Below are 18,808 nucleotides of genomic sequence, written 5' to 3'. Positions count from 1 at the left end.
GTACCTCTCTGTCGTCACATCCGGTTGAGGAGGAGTGGGGCTCGAGCTTCAGAGAAGCTTCAGTGGTAACAACGTTAACTAGAAAACATTATAATAAATAAATGCATAGCCTTAGATATTTATATACGTTGCGTACGAGGAGCGTTGGTTGCAATTGGATGGTACAAACAATAAACATATCAGCTTCGATAAGGTGAGCGGGGGGCGTTGGGTTTTAATAAGCTACATTGCTAGAAGAACACAAGTCCTTATCAGCCAGTAAAAGTATATCTATCATTACAGTTCGTTGTATTGCATTATATCATCCATTCGATCCTTTATTAAATGGTCCGCTGTTAACAGATGTGTGTTTGCCTGCTCCGCAACCTCGCACGCACGCACGCGCACGGGCCCCGTTGTTGTTGATCGGACAACAGAATGCTCGCTGTCTTGTCTGTCACCCGCCCCCCCTCTCCCTCCTCAAGTCCGCATGACAACCAATTATTCTTGCGACACATTAGTGCCGGGTCGACAAAGTGTGGGACTGTCCGCTATTTGCACGTTTACATAACGTTTAATTAATAACGTTAGTGGTAATTTGATTGCAAGTCGCTGACGTTGCTGAGAAATCTGCAGGATACTGTAGCAAAGCACGTGACAGCTGTCGGATTTGTTTGGGCATGTCTGTCAAGCCAAACGTTTTCTATCGAAGACGCATGTCTCTTGCTGTTATTATCCAACCACACCAAGTTGTCCGTTTAGCTAATCATCTCTGAAGTGTAACATTAGGTTAGTCTTCTTAATTGGATTCCAAACTCTTGTGACTTATCAGCATTGTATTCTCTCTCCTACAGACCACCACCACACCCAGCCCAGCCTGTGTAGTCCAGCACTATCCCAGGCCGGGCCATGAACAAGCAGCCCAGTAAGGAGAGTCTGAAGGACAAGGTGAAGGGGATCTTTGGTCTGGGGACCCCACGGCCCCCGAGCAAGCAGAACGAGAGCAAGCCCTCCGAGTTCATCATCACCCAAGACATTCTCAAAGTGGGTTTGGTTGAGGAGAGAATATTGGCATTCTCGCACAACAAGGTTTCCTCTTGCTCTACCTATATGCTCTATACCAGTAGCAGTATGTTGCAGAATTCCATCACTTTTTTTTGTACAGACCTATCGGGTAACATAGTCAGTCGGTGTGTTTTACTTGGGGATAGTCGGGGGCAAACATTTTTGGAACAAACATAAGGTTACTGGAACACACTAAGAAGTACATTGCTGGGAAAAGGTATTGAAAGTAACTAGGGCAGACATTCATAATAATCATCAGGATTCCTTTCCTGATATCTATATATAATTATATATACATCACAATGTTTGTTGAAGTATGCAGTTCACAGTTCACATGTGGTTATCATTAGTTCATATGACAGAATTGTGCACAACAATATCACAATACACAATAGCATAGTTTCACAGCATGATACAATAAATAATAATATAATTATCCCCAAACCTTAACTGAAACTCTGCATTTTGCAAATGCATTATGCAAGGTAGATACACAAACATATACTGAAGTCCACCATTTATTTAGTCAGAAAAAAACACTTTGGTTGACCGGCCTGCATATATTTATGTACACATTATACAACGGCATGCAAATTTCTCTATTCTGATTGGCTGAAACAGTCCATTTACACGTATGTATCCTTCATAATCCACGCTCCTGGTCCCAGGACCCGCCCACCACCGAATCACATCACTCCGCCGGATCACTCCGTCGGAAAAAACAAGATGGCGGACAATAATCTTTAACAAATGGATATGTTGATAGCGTCATAACGACTAAATATAAAGCGATTCTGTCAAGGGGAACGTGTTAGTATTTTAAACAATGTTGGATGATGTAATTGATGGGTCTTGACTCAATCTAGAACAAAAGAAAAATCGCGGATTGATTGATAGATTAATTGATTGATTTAAATTTCTTCCTTCCTACTTTCCGACTGCAGCGTTCTCTCTCACACTGTCCGACGATGGCGTACCCACAAACACACACATACACACACACACACACACACACACACACACACACACACACATACACACACACACGCACACACACACTGTGACACACACACACACACACACACACACACACACACACACACGCACACACACACACACACACTCCTGTCTGCAACAGCGGAGAGTCAGACTGAGAGAGAAGCAGCGCTGTTTTAAGTGAGCATGGTCTATTGAATTGATTGATTGGTTGATTGCTAATTTTATTACTGTACCCCTGGTTTCCAACTGGTTAAGTTTAGGCTAAAAGAAATAAATAAAAAAATAGGGCGAAGAAAACGTTTTTTTCCTATAGGGCAAAGAAAACGTTTTAATAAATTTTCAATCAATCATTCCAATAATACACAGTTGGATGTGTTAGTTGGTTGGATGCACTTCAAGCTGCTTCCACATGAGGCAACTTCTCTCAATCATTCCAATAATACACAGTTGGATGTGTTAGTTTGGTTGGATGCACTTCAAGCTGCTTCCACATGGAGTTGTGGGAACTACTTTTTCTGGCGGATGGTTTTTTCAATAAATCTTCGATTAATGTGTGTTTATTGTATAGAAATAAGGTTGGATGAATCTGGCAGTTGTATAAAAGCTTTACACCACGTGCAGTCGTGATTTGTGACCAATAAACCATGCCTAGGGGGGTCTAACGACCCTCGGCTGCGCCTCGGGCCTAACAACCACCCCTAGGCATGGTTTATTGGTCACAAACCACTCCTGCGTGTGATGTAATGCTTAAATAAACCATGCACTTAAAATGTTTATATTCTTTTGTACCTTGGGAATGAGGGAGACATGGTTTAATTCCTTAACTAACTTCCACCCCCTTTGTCCCAGGAGCTCCACCCAGACTGTGGTCTTAGTAACCGTATCCGGGTGATCAACCATGTGTGTGACCTCGCCAAGGCTAAGAAGTTTGAGGAGGTGAGCGTGATTGAGAGAGACGATATGCTATACACGCTGTGGCTAGTTTTATTTTTTTTTTTTATCCACTTTTTCTCCCATTTTTCCATATTTTCTCCCATCCCAATTTCGTATCATCCAATTCAACCCTCCCCTGTCACGAACGCTGTTTCTTGCCTCCCACAAGCCGGCTGCAATGTGGACTAAGTCATACATAGCACAAGTCCCCTCCGGTACTTGAGGTAACAGCAGTCGCATCTTTTCACCTGCGCAGCTCGATCTCTCAGTGTCGAGGAGTAACGCGTGGGAGGCTCACGCTGCCCCCGACACTTCCTGATTCTACTGCGCAGGCGCACCAACCGACTTGTAGGAGTCGCTTGTTCACAACGTTCGATCCCCACCCTTCAGTTTTCCCTCCCCGTAATACGGCCAATGTGTATTACTGCGGACGACCAGCCAAACTGAAAAACAATGTGGAGAGCTGGATTCGAACACGCGAATCCTAGCGTCTCCACACTGGTGGCGAACGCTGTGGCTAGTTTTATTAGGTACAGCAGTGGGACGCAGCGTAATTGTCTGTGACAAGTAGTTGTGCATGCCAAGAGACATACTGTTCTGCCATTTCCCTTCAAGGTCTCTTTCTCAATAAGCTGTTGTTCTCCACAGGAGTGCCTCAGACTCCATCGATCATTGCACTATTCTTGGTAAACAGTAGATGCTGTTTTATAAGAAAAGCATATTTACTTTTAATCAAACGGTAACTGAATCCATAAATCCCTGGTTGCTTTATGTAGCAAATGGTGACCATGTGACTCGCTGCCTGCAGGAGTGATCTGTTCTCGTTCACAGGGTGGTACTGGTGGTACTTAATAAACTTGCTACTGAATGGTACTTAACACTTTGATTACCGGCCATTAACATGGTAAAACATGGTTGAATGCCGGCACCCACTTCAATGATAGCGCTGTGAACGCATAATCTCTGTTTTAAATTATGGCTATGTGTCTAATCTGCCCGTCGTTTATCAATTAGGCCTACTTGTTTGCAGTCAACATTGTCGAAACGGATTGTTTTTAAACGCTTCATTTCCGTTTTATAGCATTTTGAAAAGCCCTCGTTTTCAAGGAAAATATAATAATTCCGTGATAAAAGGCATTTACTGGAATATTCTGGAATACACAAAACATTGTCATTTTTCGGCCTATTTATGAATAGTTTTCAAATAAACGCTAGATTATAGATAGTATATGTGTACTTATGCACGCTATAGAAGCGGGCTGAAATATCGATTATCTCATTTCCTGATCGCTCGCACAGCCACACAGCCACACACACACACAGGGCAAACGCTGAGATATAGGTGAAAACAGCTCTGATTATCCCAAGACTGGTAAAATAGATTCCTTACCTTAGATCAGATGTTATTCAAAAAGATTATTCCAATTCCTGATCGCCATTCCAAATATCGATCACGCTTATTGATTACAGTGTTGGGTACTGTAAATACATAATCCACACGTTTTCCGGTTCGGCGAGCACAATGGATTCTTCAGTTGGCCTTGATGGAAAAGTAAAATGAGGAAACTGCCCCCCCCCCTTCGCCAGTCTAAAGTAATGGGGTGCAGTACCACAGGGAGAGACAATAGGGGGCGGTATCTTCCCAATTGAGCTCAGAGAGAGTCTGCAACACTAGCGTGAGGCTCGATTGATGAAATATGAATTCAAATCGGCAATAAAAAAAAAAAGACAAACAAACGCTATATAGCGTTGGCGGGCACTCAAAGGTCGACATGAACTAACGACAAAGTGTGGCTGGCATTCAAAGTGTTAATAAACTACTGAATGTTGTTTAGTAAACTGCTGAATGTTGTTTAGTAAACTACTGAATGTTACTTAGTAAACTACTGAATGTTGCTTAGTAAACTACTGAATGTTACTTAGTAAACTACTGAATGTTGCTTAGTAAACTACTGAATGTTACTTAGTAAACTACTGAATGTTGCTTAGTAAACTACTGAATGTTACTTAGTAAACTACTGAATGTTGCTTAGTAAACTACTGAATGTTACTTAGTAAACTACTGAATGTTACTTAGTAAACTACTGAATGTTACTTAGTAAACTACTGAATGTTGCTTAGTAAACTACTGAATGGTGCTTAGTAAACTACTGAATGTTGCTTAGTAAACTACTGAATGGTACTTAGTAAACTACTGAATGTTGCTTAGTAAACTACTAAATGTTGCTTAGTAAACTACTGAATGTTGCTTAGTAAACTACTGAATGTTGCTTAGTAAACTACTGAATGTTACTTGGTAAACTACTGAATGTTACTTGGTAAACTATTGAATGTTGCTTAGTAAACTACTGAATGTTGCTTAGTAAACTACTGAATGTTGCTTAGTAAACTACTGAATGTTGTACAACAACAGTGACGTGCAGATTGAAGGCTGATGTATGAGTTTGTTAACCTGTGTGTGTGTGTGTGTGTATTGCAGAACGCAGTGGAGGCTGTGTGGAAGGCTGTAGAGGACATGCTGACTCCAGAACAGCCACCTGAAGCCAGACATGCGGTTCTACTGCTGCTTAGAGCCATCATACAGGGACAGGTAAAGACACACACCCACATGTAAAATAAAGCTGTTACTAGGGCTACTGCGATCATTAATCTTTGTAATGACAATTATTGTCTGACAAATAATTCCAATTACCGGTACTCATTCTCATTCGGCTTAAATCCAAATTGTGCTACTGTACATGTCACAGATGTCTTATGATGCTTTGCAATGAGATCCATGTTGCTCGCCTCACTGCTACATTGCAATCACGTTGGAGCAAGGAGAACAATCACCTGGTTATTAAATTATTGTAGTAGCCCTGTCTGTCATGTAATTTGTTCACATTTTATTCCCATTTCTTTGAATTTGTACTTGCAGGGTGAGCGACTGGGTCCCCTGAGAGCCTATTTCTTCAATGTGATCAGAGATTACCAGCCGTGCAATGAGGATCTGTCCGACAGACTGGAGGTGTTCAAGGCCCTGACGGAGAACGGCAAGGACATAACATATCTGGAGGAGGACATAGGTAAGACTAGCTCTAAGGACATCAGTGGAGGACATAGGTAAGACTAGCTCTAAGGACATCAGAGGAGGACATAGGTAAGACTAGCTCTAAGGACATCAGAGGAGGACATAGGTGAGACTAGCTCTAAGGACATCAGAGCAGGACATAGGTGAGACTAGCTCTAAGGACATCAGAGGAGGACATAGGTGAGACTAGCTCTAAGAACATCAGAGGAGGACATAGGTAAGACTAGCTCTAAGGACATCAGAGGAGGACATCGGTAAGACTAGCTCTAAGGACATCAGAGGAGGACATAGGTAAGACTAGCTCTAAGGACATCAGAGGAGGACATAGGTAAGAGACTAGCTCTAAGGACATCAGAGGAGGACATAGGTGAGACTAGATCTAAGGACATCAGAGGAGCATATAGGTGAGACTAGCTCTAAGGACATCAGAGGAGGACATAGGTAAGACTAGCTTTAAGGACATCAGAGGAGCATATAGGTAACACTAGCTCTAATGACATCAGGATCAGACTGGCTATAAGGACATAACACACCTAGCGGAGGACATAAGTGGGACTAGCTCTAAGGACATAACACACCTAGCGGAGGACATAAGTGGGACTAGCTCTAAGGACATAACACACCTGTAGGAGGACATAGGTGGGACTAGGTCTAAGGACATAACACACCTGTAGGAGGACATAGGTAGGACTAGCTCTAAGGACAAAACACACCTGTAGGAGGACATAGGTGGGACTAGCTCTAAGGACATAACACACCTGTAGGAGGACATAGGTGGGACTAGCTCTAAGGACATAACACACCTGTAGGAGGACATAGGTGGGACTAGCTCTAAGGACATAACACACCTGTAGGAGGACATAGGTGGGACTAGTTTTTAACTCATGCCACATAGAAACACTGTTAAAAAAAACATCCCAACAACATGATTAACTTTGTTAGCATCTTTTCAAATGGCTGCTATTTTATATTTTTAATGCTAGTAGAGTTTCCATTGATGATAAATGTGTCATGCTATCTGACAAGTTAATATCAACACTAAAGGGCTAAAGAAAGCTCAATTCTTCCATTGTTGTACTGCCAACAAAATCACACCACAAGTATGAACTAATCATTCAATATAAACATGCCATAGCTCAAGTGATTAGAACTTGATTTAAACCGCCTCATAGACTAAAAGTCACAAACTTGCTCCGTCACTCATGCATGCAGTCATTCAATCACAGTTAGCCACTCTGCCCCTAGTGGTGGTTCACAGGCAGGGCACTTTGACTCCCCATTTAGGAGTCATGTTTAGAGAATTTGCCCTGTGTTTACAAGTTCAAGTTTGCTTTTATTTGTCACATATAAAGTACATGTACATTACAGTGAAATGCTTGATTCTGTATGAGCCCCTGAGAATGTGCTTCATACAGTAAAAAGTAAGTAGTAAAAGTAAAAGAGGAATAAAGTCCCAACACTACAAATATACAAACATTACATGCATTCCCAATAATCTGTCTATTGACCTTATTCCAAATAATACCATATTATGATTAAGCTGCTTACATGAGTTTCTTATAAAACTGACTAAACTCTGACTGAAAGTCTTGTTTCATCTAAAATAAGGCCAAATAGTTAGTGATTAAGGTGTTTACATGTCTAAAATGTCTTCAGTAATCCCACTAAAATGTAAGTAGTCCATGTGTTTTAACCAGAACATGCTTCTTCTGATTTAGACCTTATTCAGAGGTTATTCATAAGGTAATCAGAAAATGCAATGTATATGGCCTTTTCTTATTGTGACCCGAACCATAATTGGGTTAATATTGCTGTGCATGTAAACGTAGTCAACGTGTCCTTGTTCTTATTCTGTTGCGTCTTCTGTCCCCCAGCGCGCTTTGTTCTGCTGTGGATGGACATCGGCCTGACGTCAGACTTCCTTCATGTTCTGGTCAACCTGGTCAAGTTCAACAGCTGCTACCTGGACCAGAACGTTTCCGTCATGGTCCAGTAAGAGAGAGAGAGAGAGATAGACGCACACACGCACGCACACACACACACACACGCACACACACCTTTCAAATAAATTTCTAATTATATACTTTCATTTGTTTTTGAAAGATCTAATCTAATATCTGAAAACATTTCCAAAAAAAGTTTCCAAAAAGTGTGATATTTCTCTTTATAGTAGCCAACAAGATAGGAGCTGAGGAGAATTGGCCCACAATTAAAACAGCCTACCCTACCAGCTGTATTTGAACAACAATGTATGATGCAAATCTCATATGGAGCTAATAAACTGAACAGGGCCCTGTGGTATCGAGAATGGTATTTGATATCAATATTTTTCAAGGTATTGTATCAAAGTTAGAAATTCCAGTATTGTGACAATGCTACAAGACAGACAGACGGACGGACGGACGGACGGACGGACACACACGGAGACACACAGACATGCATACTGTCAGTCCCTGAAAAATAATTGTGGTCTTCTTGTCCATTTGTGTTCTCTGTAGGAAAATCTGCCTCCTGTGCAACAGAACGACATCTTCAACAGACATCGAGGTAGGTGTCTGCCTGGTTTGGCCTGAACCCTTATCGTGCAAAAGTCACTTCTGCAAGGAGATCAAGATATGGTTGAAATAATGAGTGACAGTGTTGTTTTGCATTCATGAAACTTTTTAAACCTGGTAAGTTAATCACAAAGTGTGTGTGTGCGTGTGTATCCTGTGATTGGCAGACAGGTCACTGCTTGCAGAGCCAGAAACATATATATATATTTTTTATCTACTTTTTCTCCCCATTTTCTATTTTTCTCCCATCCCAATTTCGTATTATCCAATTCTACCCTCCCCTGTCTCGAACGTTGTTAGACCATGCCTCCCACTGGTCGGCTGCAATGTGGACGAAGCATCACGTGTCCCCTCCGGTACACGAGGAGGCAGCCGTCGCATCTTTTTACCTGCACAGCGCGATCTCTCAGCGGCGAGGAGTAACGCGTGGGAGGCTCACGCTGCCCCCGTTGCTTCCTGATTCTGCTGTACAGGCGCACCAACCGACCTGTAGGAGTCGCTGTCCACAACGTCCGATCCCCACCCACCGGCTTTCCCACCCCCTAATACTGCCAATAGACCTATCTCAAACCCTGCCCTCTTTTCTTGATCCTCCAATCACAATTGTCGCTTGGAGGATCAAGAAAAGGGGCAGGGTTTGAGATGGGTCTATTGTATTAGTATGAACGACCAGCCAAGCCGGAAGCAACGCCGAGAGCTGGGCTCGAACCCAGCATCTCCTGCGTTAGTGGCGAGCGCCTTGCCCACTGCGCCACTTAGCCGCCCCAGCCAGAAACATATTTGAATTGAATGTGGTTTTTGTGATTTGAAGTTTGGTTTCATGAAGCTGAGTAACAGGAAAGATTCCTCAACGTTGTTGACATTTAGCCCTGCCGCACAGTGTTCAATAAAACACCACACTCAGCCATGCAGCATACAAATAACTGCAGTCAAATATGACTGGGGCCATGACGCCAACATAATACAAACTAGATAGGCTCTATTCAATTTCAATATGTGAATAATTTGTGAAGCCCGAAGATAATCTCTCCTGACATTAAGAATTAGTCAGAAATCATTAGCTAGTTATGCTGGTGTCAAAGAGAAGTTGAAAGTACATTCTTATTCACCTTATGTTTCTAGGCAACAAGGACGTTGCCACTAGGGATGCCCCGATCACGTTTTTTGCCACCGATACCGATCACCGATCGTCGTGAGCCATATCGGCCGATACCGATCCGATCGTTTTTGCTTAAATTCTTTTTTAAATGATTTTATATAATTTTTTTTATTTTATAAAATATATATATTATATAATTAGACTTGTACTTGTATTATCTGCGAGACATCGCCACCACGCAACAAGCTCCACTGTGTGTGTACTCTAGTAGCCTCCAGCTACGGCCAGGATTCTCCGGAGCTGCATCTGGACCCTATACTCGAGTAGCCTGCAGCTATGGCCAGGATTCTCCGGAGCTGCAGCTAGACCCTATTGATCATATTCAACAACATGCCCTCAGCTCGAATACGCATCGAATTAGTGTTATAAAACATTGATATCAGGAGCTATCTGTGGCTACTGCTGGCCGGCTATATAACGTTGATACAGCGCCTCGGTGAACTATTTACTTCAGTGGGACATTTAGTTTTGAACAGTGAGCTGGCGTCAGCTAACATGAGCTAGCTGAGGTATCATACACGTCTCTACTAGACTTGCTGGAGCGTTTGTTGATGTCAGGAGCTATCGGTAGCTGGCCGGCTAGATACCGTTCGGTTAGACAATGCCTCATCATGTATTGGACTGGAAGTGAATGGTTGACTGGGTCATTTTGTAACGGTAGCTAACGTTAGCTAAGGGAGACGCAGTCCTCCCGTCCCACTAGACTAGACCCGTGTTTACATGCGCGCGGGAGTGGCTGGAGGGAGGAGCAGACGCCGCACAGCTCCCGGTGTCTGAGACAGAACTCAGCGAGACGAGCGAGTGAGATCGGTTTTGACGATCGGCGAAAATAAAGCATTATCACCGATCACCGATCGCATATTTATACTGATTATCGGCCGATAACGATCGGTGGCTGATCGATCGGGGCATCCCTAGTTGCCACCTCTCTGAACTTGTCTTTCAACTCGCTATAGTATGAGCTCATTACATCATATCTAGAAAGGGATATATTAGCATTCAAAGTCCATCGATGTTGAACGATAAACACCAAGCCCCTTGTTCTGTTTCTTTATAAATATCTGTTATAAAGATAATGAGCTGCTAGCTAAACAGTTTTGTGCTCATAGATTCATTCATTATTCGGTTTGAGAATCCCCACGTCAGCTAGCATCTTTGTCACAGAGTTCAGCTACAGGAAATAAGCACACAGCGACAGAAGTGGGCAGGGCTTATTAGGTGAATTGAGACTTGATGCAAAGCCCATAGAATTTGCATTAGAAACAAGTCACATTAACACTTTGAGTGCCACGGATGACAATTCTCGTTATTTCATGCCGACCGTTGAGTGCCACGGACGGGATTTTTTTAAATTAAATTTCCATTCATATTTCATCAATCTAGCCTCCCGTTACCACTGGAACTCTCTCTGAGCTCCATTGGGAAAATACCGCCCCTCGTCTCTCCCTGTGGTACTGCACCCCATTGGATTAGACTGAATGAAAAGCATGGGGGGAAAAAAATCCTGCTTCCTCATTTTACTTCTCAGACAAGTCACCCGAGACGATGGGATTCATTCTGGACCATCAGAACAGTGTGGAATCGGTGTTTCGACCACCCAGTGTTGGATCAATAAATGCAATCGATATTTGGAATGGCGATCAGGAATTGGAATAATCTTTTTGGAGAACATCTGATCTGAGGTAAGGAATCTATTTTACCAGTCTTAGGATAATCAGAGCTTTTTTCACAGAGATATCAACGTGGGCCCTATGTGTGTGTGTGTGTGTGTGTGCGATCAGGAAATAAGAGATTAGATTTTTCAGCCCGCTTCTATAGCGTGCATAAGTACACATATACTATCGATAATCTAGCGTTTATTTGAAAACGATTCATAAATAGGCAGAAAAATTACAACGTGTTTTGTGTATTACAGTAAAGGGCGTTTATCACAGAATCTTCTGGAAGTTTCAAGAAACTAGCGTTTTTCAAAATGGTATAAAACGGAAATGAACCGATAAAAAAAAAAAAATCCGTTTTGTCAATGTTGACTGCAAACAAGTCATTGATAAGCGACGGCCAGATTAGACACATAGCCATAATTTAAGATGTAGTTTATGCGTTCGCAAATATGTGAGCGCTATCATTGAAGTGGGTGGTGGCACGCAACGAGGTTTTGAGACGGGGAGGCGTGGCATCCAAAGTGTTAATGGTTTGTGTCTTTGTTGACAGATGAGGGACACATTTTAGAAGGCGATTTCTTCATGGAATGAGTAAACCGTGTTTTGCCATATGGTGCAATGCCACAGCTCATTGGCCACGGTTATCCCCTGCTATTTGATTTACAATCACCTGTCTTTTGCAACCAAGATGTCTGCATTTGAATACTATGAATAGACTAGTTGTGCAGTCTGAAAATCTATCGTAATCTCCACATGTTCACCCCGTGTGTGTGTGTGTGTGTGTGTGTTCGTGTGTTCTCAGGTAGCGCTGCAGGTGTTGGATGCAGTGGTGTGTTATAATTGCCTTCCCTCAGACTCTCTCACAGTCTTCATAATCACACTCTGTCGTACTGTCAACGTCAAGGAGTTCTGTGAATCCTGCTGGAAGGTGAGAGCAACACACACACACACACACACGCACACACACACACACCTGGACTTTTATTTTGCCATATGAATTTCTCTGCTACTTGGTATACTGTATGTCCTGCTCTTTTCCTGCCCACCTCTTACCCGCCACTCCTTCTCTTCCTCTCCTGCAGCTGATGAGGAAGGTGTTGGGAACCCATCTAGGCCACAGCGCTATATACACCATGTGTAGAATCATGGAGGAGAGGTAATAGTAATAGTCTCTGAATTATGTGGCATATTGTAATAATATGCTTGTGCAGGGCTTCCCCAGGCCTTTAGACAGGCTTATATGCTCAAGGTTTGAGTGGTGACACTTTCACATTATGTAATTAATTGATTGATTTTAATGGTGGACGTGAAGACTCTTCAAAGACAACACAACAAACTTCAAACATTAGTCTGTTATGTTGTGAATAATAATACAATAAAAAAAAAATTAGACGAAGAACCATATAACTCTGTTTCATGTTTTCAGTGGAATGCTTTCAAAGGTTATTATGTAAAGATGGTGAGTTAGAGTGTTGTGTCATCATAGTTAAAGACGGTAGAGGCTGAGTACTTTCTGGTGATATATCACATTCACACTCCCAAGTGATTTGGATTATTTTTACAACTCCAAATACATGGGCTGTCCAAAACACTTCTAAAATGTTCTTCAGTGCAAGGGTTCAAATTAGGGATGCTCGATATTGGCTTTTTTACCTATATCGATATTGTCCAACTCTTAATTTCCGATACCGATATCAACCGACACCGATATATGCAGGGTTTCCCCCCCCCAAAAAACGGAATAATTTCAGGTAATTAACATTACATATCTCTTGTTGTGGAATTAACACAACATTATGCATACTTTTGACAATAAATAAAATCAGAATTTGTTCTTACTTGCTTGCCTGGGTAAATAAAGGTTATAGAAATGTAAAAGAAATTTACAGATATTTTCCGATATCACATTTTAATGCCAATATCGGCCGATAATATCGGACATCCCTAGTTCAAATGACACTGGTGTTATCCTTCAAGTCATGTACTTATTAGTGCTGTCAGGCGATTACATTTTTTTTATCTAATTAATTACAGGATTTGTAATTAATTAATCGCATTTTAATCGCATAACCATTTTATGCCTGATATTCTATAATCCTATTTCAAATTGCATGTATCCGGATGGCATTCCATTTATTAATTTGCTTAGATTTTCCAGCTCTGGTAAATTTTAGCATGGTGTTATTTAGGGCTGTACCGAATGCTTCGATGCTTCGAAGCTTCGATCATAATGTTGACATTCTAATTCTAAATCAACATTTGAATTTTTTATTTTTAATAAAACATTAAATTTTTTTAATTTTTCTTTTTAATCTTTTTTTCTTCTTCTGTCTATTCAATCTGTTTAAACCAATGGGGTGTTTCTTCACAGTTGCAGTTAAAGATTAGGCTACACTAATATTATACTATAAGACGTAGGGTTGGACGGTATAAACGCTATACGGTATAAACGGTATAAATTTTTTCTACGGTATGGATTTTGACTATACCTTGTAACCGGTAGAGCAGCTCTAAAATAGCAATGACGTCATGTAACCACAGCGCGACTATTTCACTTGAATTTGCCCCTAAAAATAGATAGAATTAGTCATAGATAATAGATATGTGCAAACTGGAAAAAGTTATTTAGGAGGCTTCGCGCAGTGGGCGTGTCAACACGCAATTGTCATCTCATAATAAACACATATCACCGCGGTGCACAGCAAGTTTCAATTTCAGTTCCTGGCATTTTTAACCAGTGGAGAAAGGTAAGAGATTTCCCTATCGTTTTTCTTATATGAATTATTCTACGTTAATTAAACATACCTGGTGATCAACTACAGTTTGCTGTGAACATTATGATATGTGTGTAGTGTTCTGATAACGACGGCTGGGCAGCGGGAGCTGGATGCTGGATTTTGCAAGAAGCATGCAGCTGCAGAGCCGCAGAGCTGGACAGCTGTGGCTGCACAGTGCAATACTCCAATTCAGCCATTGGCAATTCAGCCGTTAGGTGGGGGGCGCTGTTGAGCGGGCCTGTGACCGGACCTGAAAGCGCCCCTGCTCTGCGGCTCAGCAGTTGCATACTATTGGGATTCGTTGGGAGCAGCACGGAGTCTCGACTCGGGACTTATTTTATTTGGAATATAATGACTGTATACGCAAAAGTAGCCTAGTTTTAAGTTAAAATATTATATCTACATGCCTTGAGGATGTCATTCTTTATATAGCCTGCCTATCGGGCAAAAAAAAATTCTAACGGAAACCCTAATACCGTGATATATACCGTTACCGTCTATGCTTCAAATTATACCGTGATATAAATTTTAGACCATACCGTCCACCCCTAATAAGACGTCACCATCACTTTCATACCAACCGTGCCCTTATTGGATTATTTATTGACGAAACTGATAAAGAAAGTTGATTTAATAAAAGTAAAATACTCATTTTAAGGTGAGACACCCCAGGTATAAGAAATTTAACTAATAGATATCACAATGAAACTTCCCCAGTTGATTACTTAAAGACAAGACTTTTTTGTATTACAAGTTTTCTGAAATTGTATGTTTAAATACCGGTATGCAAATTGGGCATGGTCTACTTAAATATGCAGTAATTTGCATATAATTACAGGACAGAAATCTGAACATTGGATAAAGCCATTTTCAAAATTATAGTTTCATTTTGTTGACATATTAGAGTCAAAGGTTATTACAGAGGGGATTTTGGATATCTCTTTTTATCACTCCATAAATCAGAAAATACTGTCAACAGTCCATTTGTATGGTAAAATTCCATATTTCGCCATGTTTTTAGGAATAAAATGTTATATAAATCAGGGTATGAATGCGATATCAACAAACCCTTCTGTAAATACCTTCATAACATAGATATGAATAGAACTGGAAGGTTTGGTGTATGTGAGTGCTACTGAAGTGGATATTTCTGGCTCAGAGTATGAGGAAAAACTCATTTTGAGAAAACGGTCTTTAAAGATTTGTATGGTAAAATTCCATAAATTTTTCTTTGAAACAGCTATTTACAAACACAATACCTAATCAAACCATTAGTAATAGACAACTGTTATTGAACTGAACAGAACTACACATAGTGTAGTAACAGTGTAGTACAGTGTAGTACCCCCTAATAGGCAAAACAATATTTGAATAGATATCACTATGAAACTTTCCCAGTTTGTTATGTACATATAAACTAAGAAAAAAAATATTGCAAGTTTTCTTAATTTTATGTTTATATATGCAAATGAGGCACTTCCCCATTAAATATGTGCACATTTATGTATGCAATAAGGCAAAATGAAGTAAAATAAACAACTAAATGTGTGTTATTGACGTTTTATTGTCACTAGTTTCATAGAAGACATGTTTAGGAAGCAAAATATAACAATCTCAAAATCAACAAAAAAAGTATATTTGCCTATTCACCTCGGGTGTCTCGCCTTAATCACTATTCAAATTGAGGATTTAGTTTGAAAAAAATAAAAATAATAAACATCTTTTAAATGTATTTTTTAATGACTTTTTTTTAATAGACATTCGAAGCTTCGTTCGAATACTTCAATAGAAGCTTTGAATGTTAAAAAATGACATTCGGTACAGCCCTAGTGTTATTCACAGTCAAAGATAAATTTTTTTTTGTATTGATATTCTCATTTGGTTCATTACAATTTACTCAAGCCTAGTAACAGACACATTATTTCTGACACTGGGAATACATTCCCTGATATCCAAAAGTACTCAAAACCACCTCAAAAGTCCACTTCTACCTGTCCATGTATGTTTGCTCTGTGTGTGTGTGTGTTAACCTTTGACCCCTCCAACTCCACAGGGTCTATATGGAGGATGCTGCCCTGCTGAGGGGGGCCGTGTTCTTTGTGGGGATGGCCCTATGGGGGGCCCACCGTCTACCTGCTCTTAAGAACACACCCACGCTGGTCCTACCCTCCTTCTACAAGGTAACTAACAGACTGGCAATCAGTAAACTAAAGACTGGAAAATAGTTTGTGGAGAGATGCATGGACAATTGAGAGAAGTTAAAGGGGAACTCCACTTTTTTTGGAAATTAGCTTATTTAACATCTTCCCTGGAGTTAGACAAGAAGATGCATACCTTTTTTGTCTCTGTGCGTGCATTTTAGCTTTGGGAATAGACGCTCCGTTAGCATAGCTTAGCTTCATCACTGGAAGTGAGGCAGGACAGTAGCCTTACAGTGCCTTACAGTGTATTGCAAGGTCTGACATTGACCAAACTTGATATGCATGACCTTGGTGGGCTCTAGGTCAACTCCTGAAAAGGGGGTCAATGTCAGACCTTGCAATCAAAAGTTAGGGGGCGCACTGAAATTATGGCAAGGGTTATTAGCCCCCTAACTTTTGATTGCAAAGTCTGACATTGACCCCCTTTTCAGGAGTTACCTGGTCAATGTCAGACCTTGCAATACACTGTAAGGCACTGTAAGGCTACTGTCCTGCCTCACTTCCAGTGATGAAGCTAAGCTATGCTAACGGAGCGTCTATTCCCAAAGCTAAAATGCACGCACAGAGACAAAAAAGGTATGCATCTTCTTGTCTAACTCCAGGGAAGATGTTAAATAAGCTAATTTCCAAAAAAAGTGGAGTTCCCCTTTAAGTTCGGAAAAAAGAGACTATAATAATCAATCAGCGAGTCAGAAAAAACCCTTAGGTGGGATGCCTTTAACACTTTGATTGCCCAACCCGAGACTTCTCGGGTTTACCCCCGAGAATGCCCATCTGAATGCCCATCACGAGAATATTCTTTTTTTCTCTCTTTTCTTTTTATTAGCGATCTGAATTCATATTTCATCAACCAAGTCTAACGTTGGTAAATCAGCCACCCCAGGCGCTCAGATGTGAAAAAAGCGCCCCCTATCGTCTCCCAGATGGTAATTCACCCTTTTGGATTGGACTCAATGAAAAAGCATGAGAAAAAAAAACCCGGAATCCACGTTTTACTTCTCACGCATGTAACCGGCGCCGATCAGCTTCATGCTGGACCCTCAGAACAGCGTGGTTACTGTGTTTTACAGTATAGGCGTGGGATCAATAAAAGGATTGATTTTTTTTGAATGGCGATCAGGAATTGTAATAATCCATTTGGATACCATCTGATCTCAGGTAAGCAATCTATTTGACCAGTATTAGGATAATCAGACCCGTTTTCACGGAGATATAAGCTTTTCCCCTATAATGTGATATGGCTGTTTGACTGTAAGAACGATCAGGAACTGAGAGAATCGATTTTCAGCACGCGGCACCAGCGTGCACACGTACACATATACTATCGATAATCTAGCGTTTATTTGAAAACGATTCATAAATAGGCCGACAAATGACAACGTTCTAGACTATTACAGTACAGGGCGATTATCATGGAATCCTCTTTTTTCCGTGAAAACGAGGGCTTTTCAAAATGCTATGAAACGGAAATGAACCGATAAAAAAACAATCCGCTTTGACAATGTTGACTGGAAATGGGTCATTGATAATGCGACGGGCAGATTAGACACATAGCCATACTTTAAAACATAGATTAGGAGGGGGCTCCAGTAGCTCACCGCGTATCTCGGCGCTATTTATGCGTCGGGAGGAGCCGTGCTGCGTCACGGTTCTGGTTGACTCCGAGTTCGATTCCCGGACCCGCCGTCATTTGCCGAATGTCTTCCCCTGCTCTATATCCCGTTTCACCCTGTATCTGTTGGTCATGCTTGACCAGAAAAGCGATAAACGCTAAAAAATTAAGTTTAAAAAAAAAAAGAAAAAACATAGATTAGGCGATATTAACGCTAACATTGAAGTGGATGTGGGCATTCAAGGGGGTAAAAAGGAAAACACGGCCGGCTCTGAAAGTGTTAAGCATGGAGAATCCCCTGATTGACCTTTACCCTCTGCCCCCCCCCCCCTCCAGGCTATGTCGTGTCCCAATGAGGTGGTGTCCTATGAGATCGTCCTGTCGATCACCAGACTCATAAAGAAGTATGGCAAAGAGCTACAGGTTGTCACCTGGGACATTCTGCTGAGCATCATAGAGAGACTGCTGCAGCAGATCCAGGTACACACACTCCTACTCGGACATACACACACACACTCACTCACTCACTCACTCACTCACTCACTCACTCACTCACTCACCTTAACATACACACACATACTCACACACATAGAATCTTTATTTATGTCCACATAAAGACGATGTTTAAAGGACACAAATATTATCAGTGCAATTGGACATTGTGGGTTATTCTGTTACATTCGTGCCCAAATTGGCAATTGCAAACACACACACACACACACACACACACACACACACACACACACACACACACACACACACACACACACACACACACACAGAGTCAAAAATGCCCA

General features: G+C 41.3%; 1 protein-coding gene across 5 annotated transcripts in view; it reads left to right on the top strand.

The window, feature by feature from the left end:
- Positions 1-27: 27 nt before the first annotated feature.
- Positions 28-18,808, top strand: part of tsc2 (TSC complex subunit 2) — a 106,138-nt gene continuing 87,357 nt past the window's right edge. For 4 of the 5 annotated variants that reach the window (XM_084318886.1, XM_084318885.1, XM_084318884.1 and 1 more), the window contains exons 1-11: positions 35-193; positions 834-1,023; positions 2,893-2,979; positions 5,456-5,566; positions 5,894-6,041; positions 7,921-8,038; positions 8,545-8,597; positions 12,228-12,349; positions 12,504-12,577; positions 16,252-16,378; positions 18,348-18,491. In XM_084318886.1, coding sequence (XP_084175012.1) covers positions 889-1,023; positions 2,893-2,979; positions 5,456-5,566; positions 5,894-6,041; positions 7,921-8,038; positions 8,545-8,597; positions 12,228-12,349; positions 12,504-12,577; positions 16,252-16,378; positions 18,348-18,491 — 1,119 coding nt within the window. In that variant the 5' untranslated portion in view covers positions 35-193; positions 834-888. Of the gene's footprint in view, positions 194-833; positions 1,024-2,892; positions 2,980-5,455; positions 5,567-5,893; positions 6,042-7,920; positions 8,039-8,544; positions 8,598-12,227; positions 12,350-12,503; positions 12,578-16,251; positions 16,379-18,347; positions 18,492-18,808 lie in introns of all 5 variants that reach the window. The other variant, XM_084318883.1, reaches the window with a different exon arrangement.

Source organism: Notolepis coatsorum (assembly GCF_963971535.1).
Source record: "Notolepis coatsorum genome assembly, chromosome: 7".
In the NCBI taxonomy this organism is placed as follows: Eukaryota; Metazoa; Chordata; class Actinopteri; order Aulopiformes; family Paralepididae; genus Notolepis; species Notolepis coatsorum.
The sequence above is the reverse complement of the archived record's forward strand: the minus strand, read 5'-3'. Positions and strand labels throughout refer to the sequence as shown.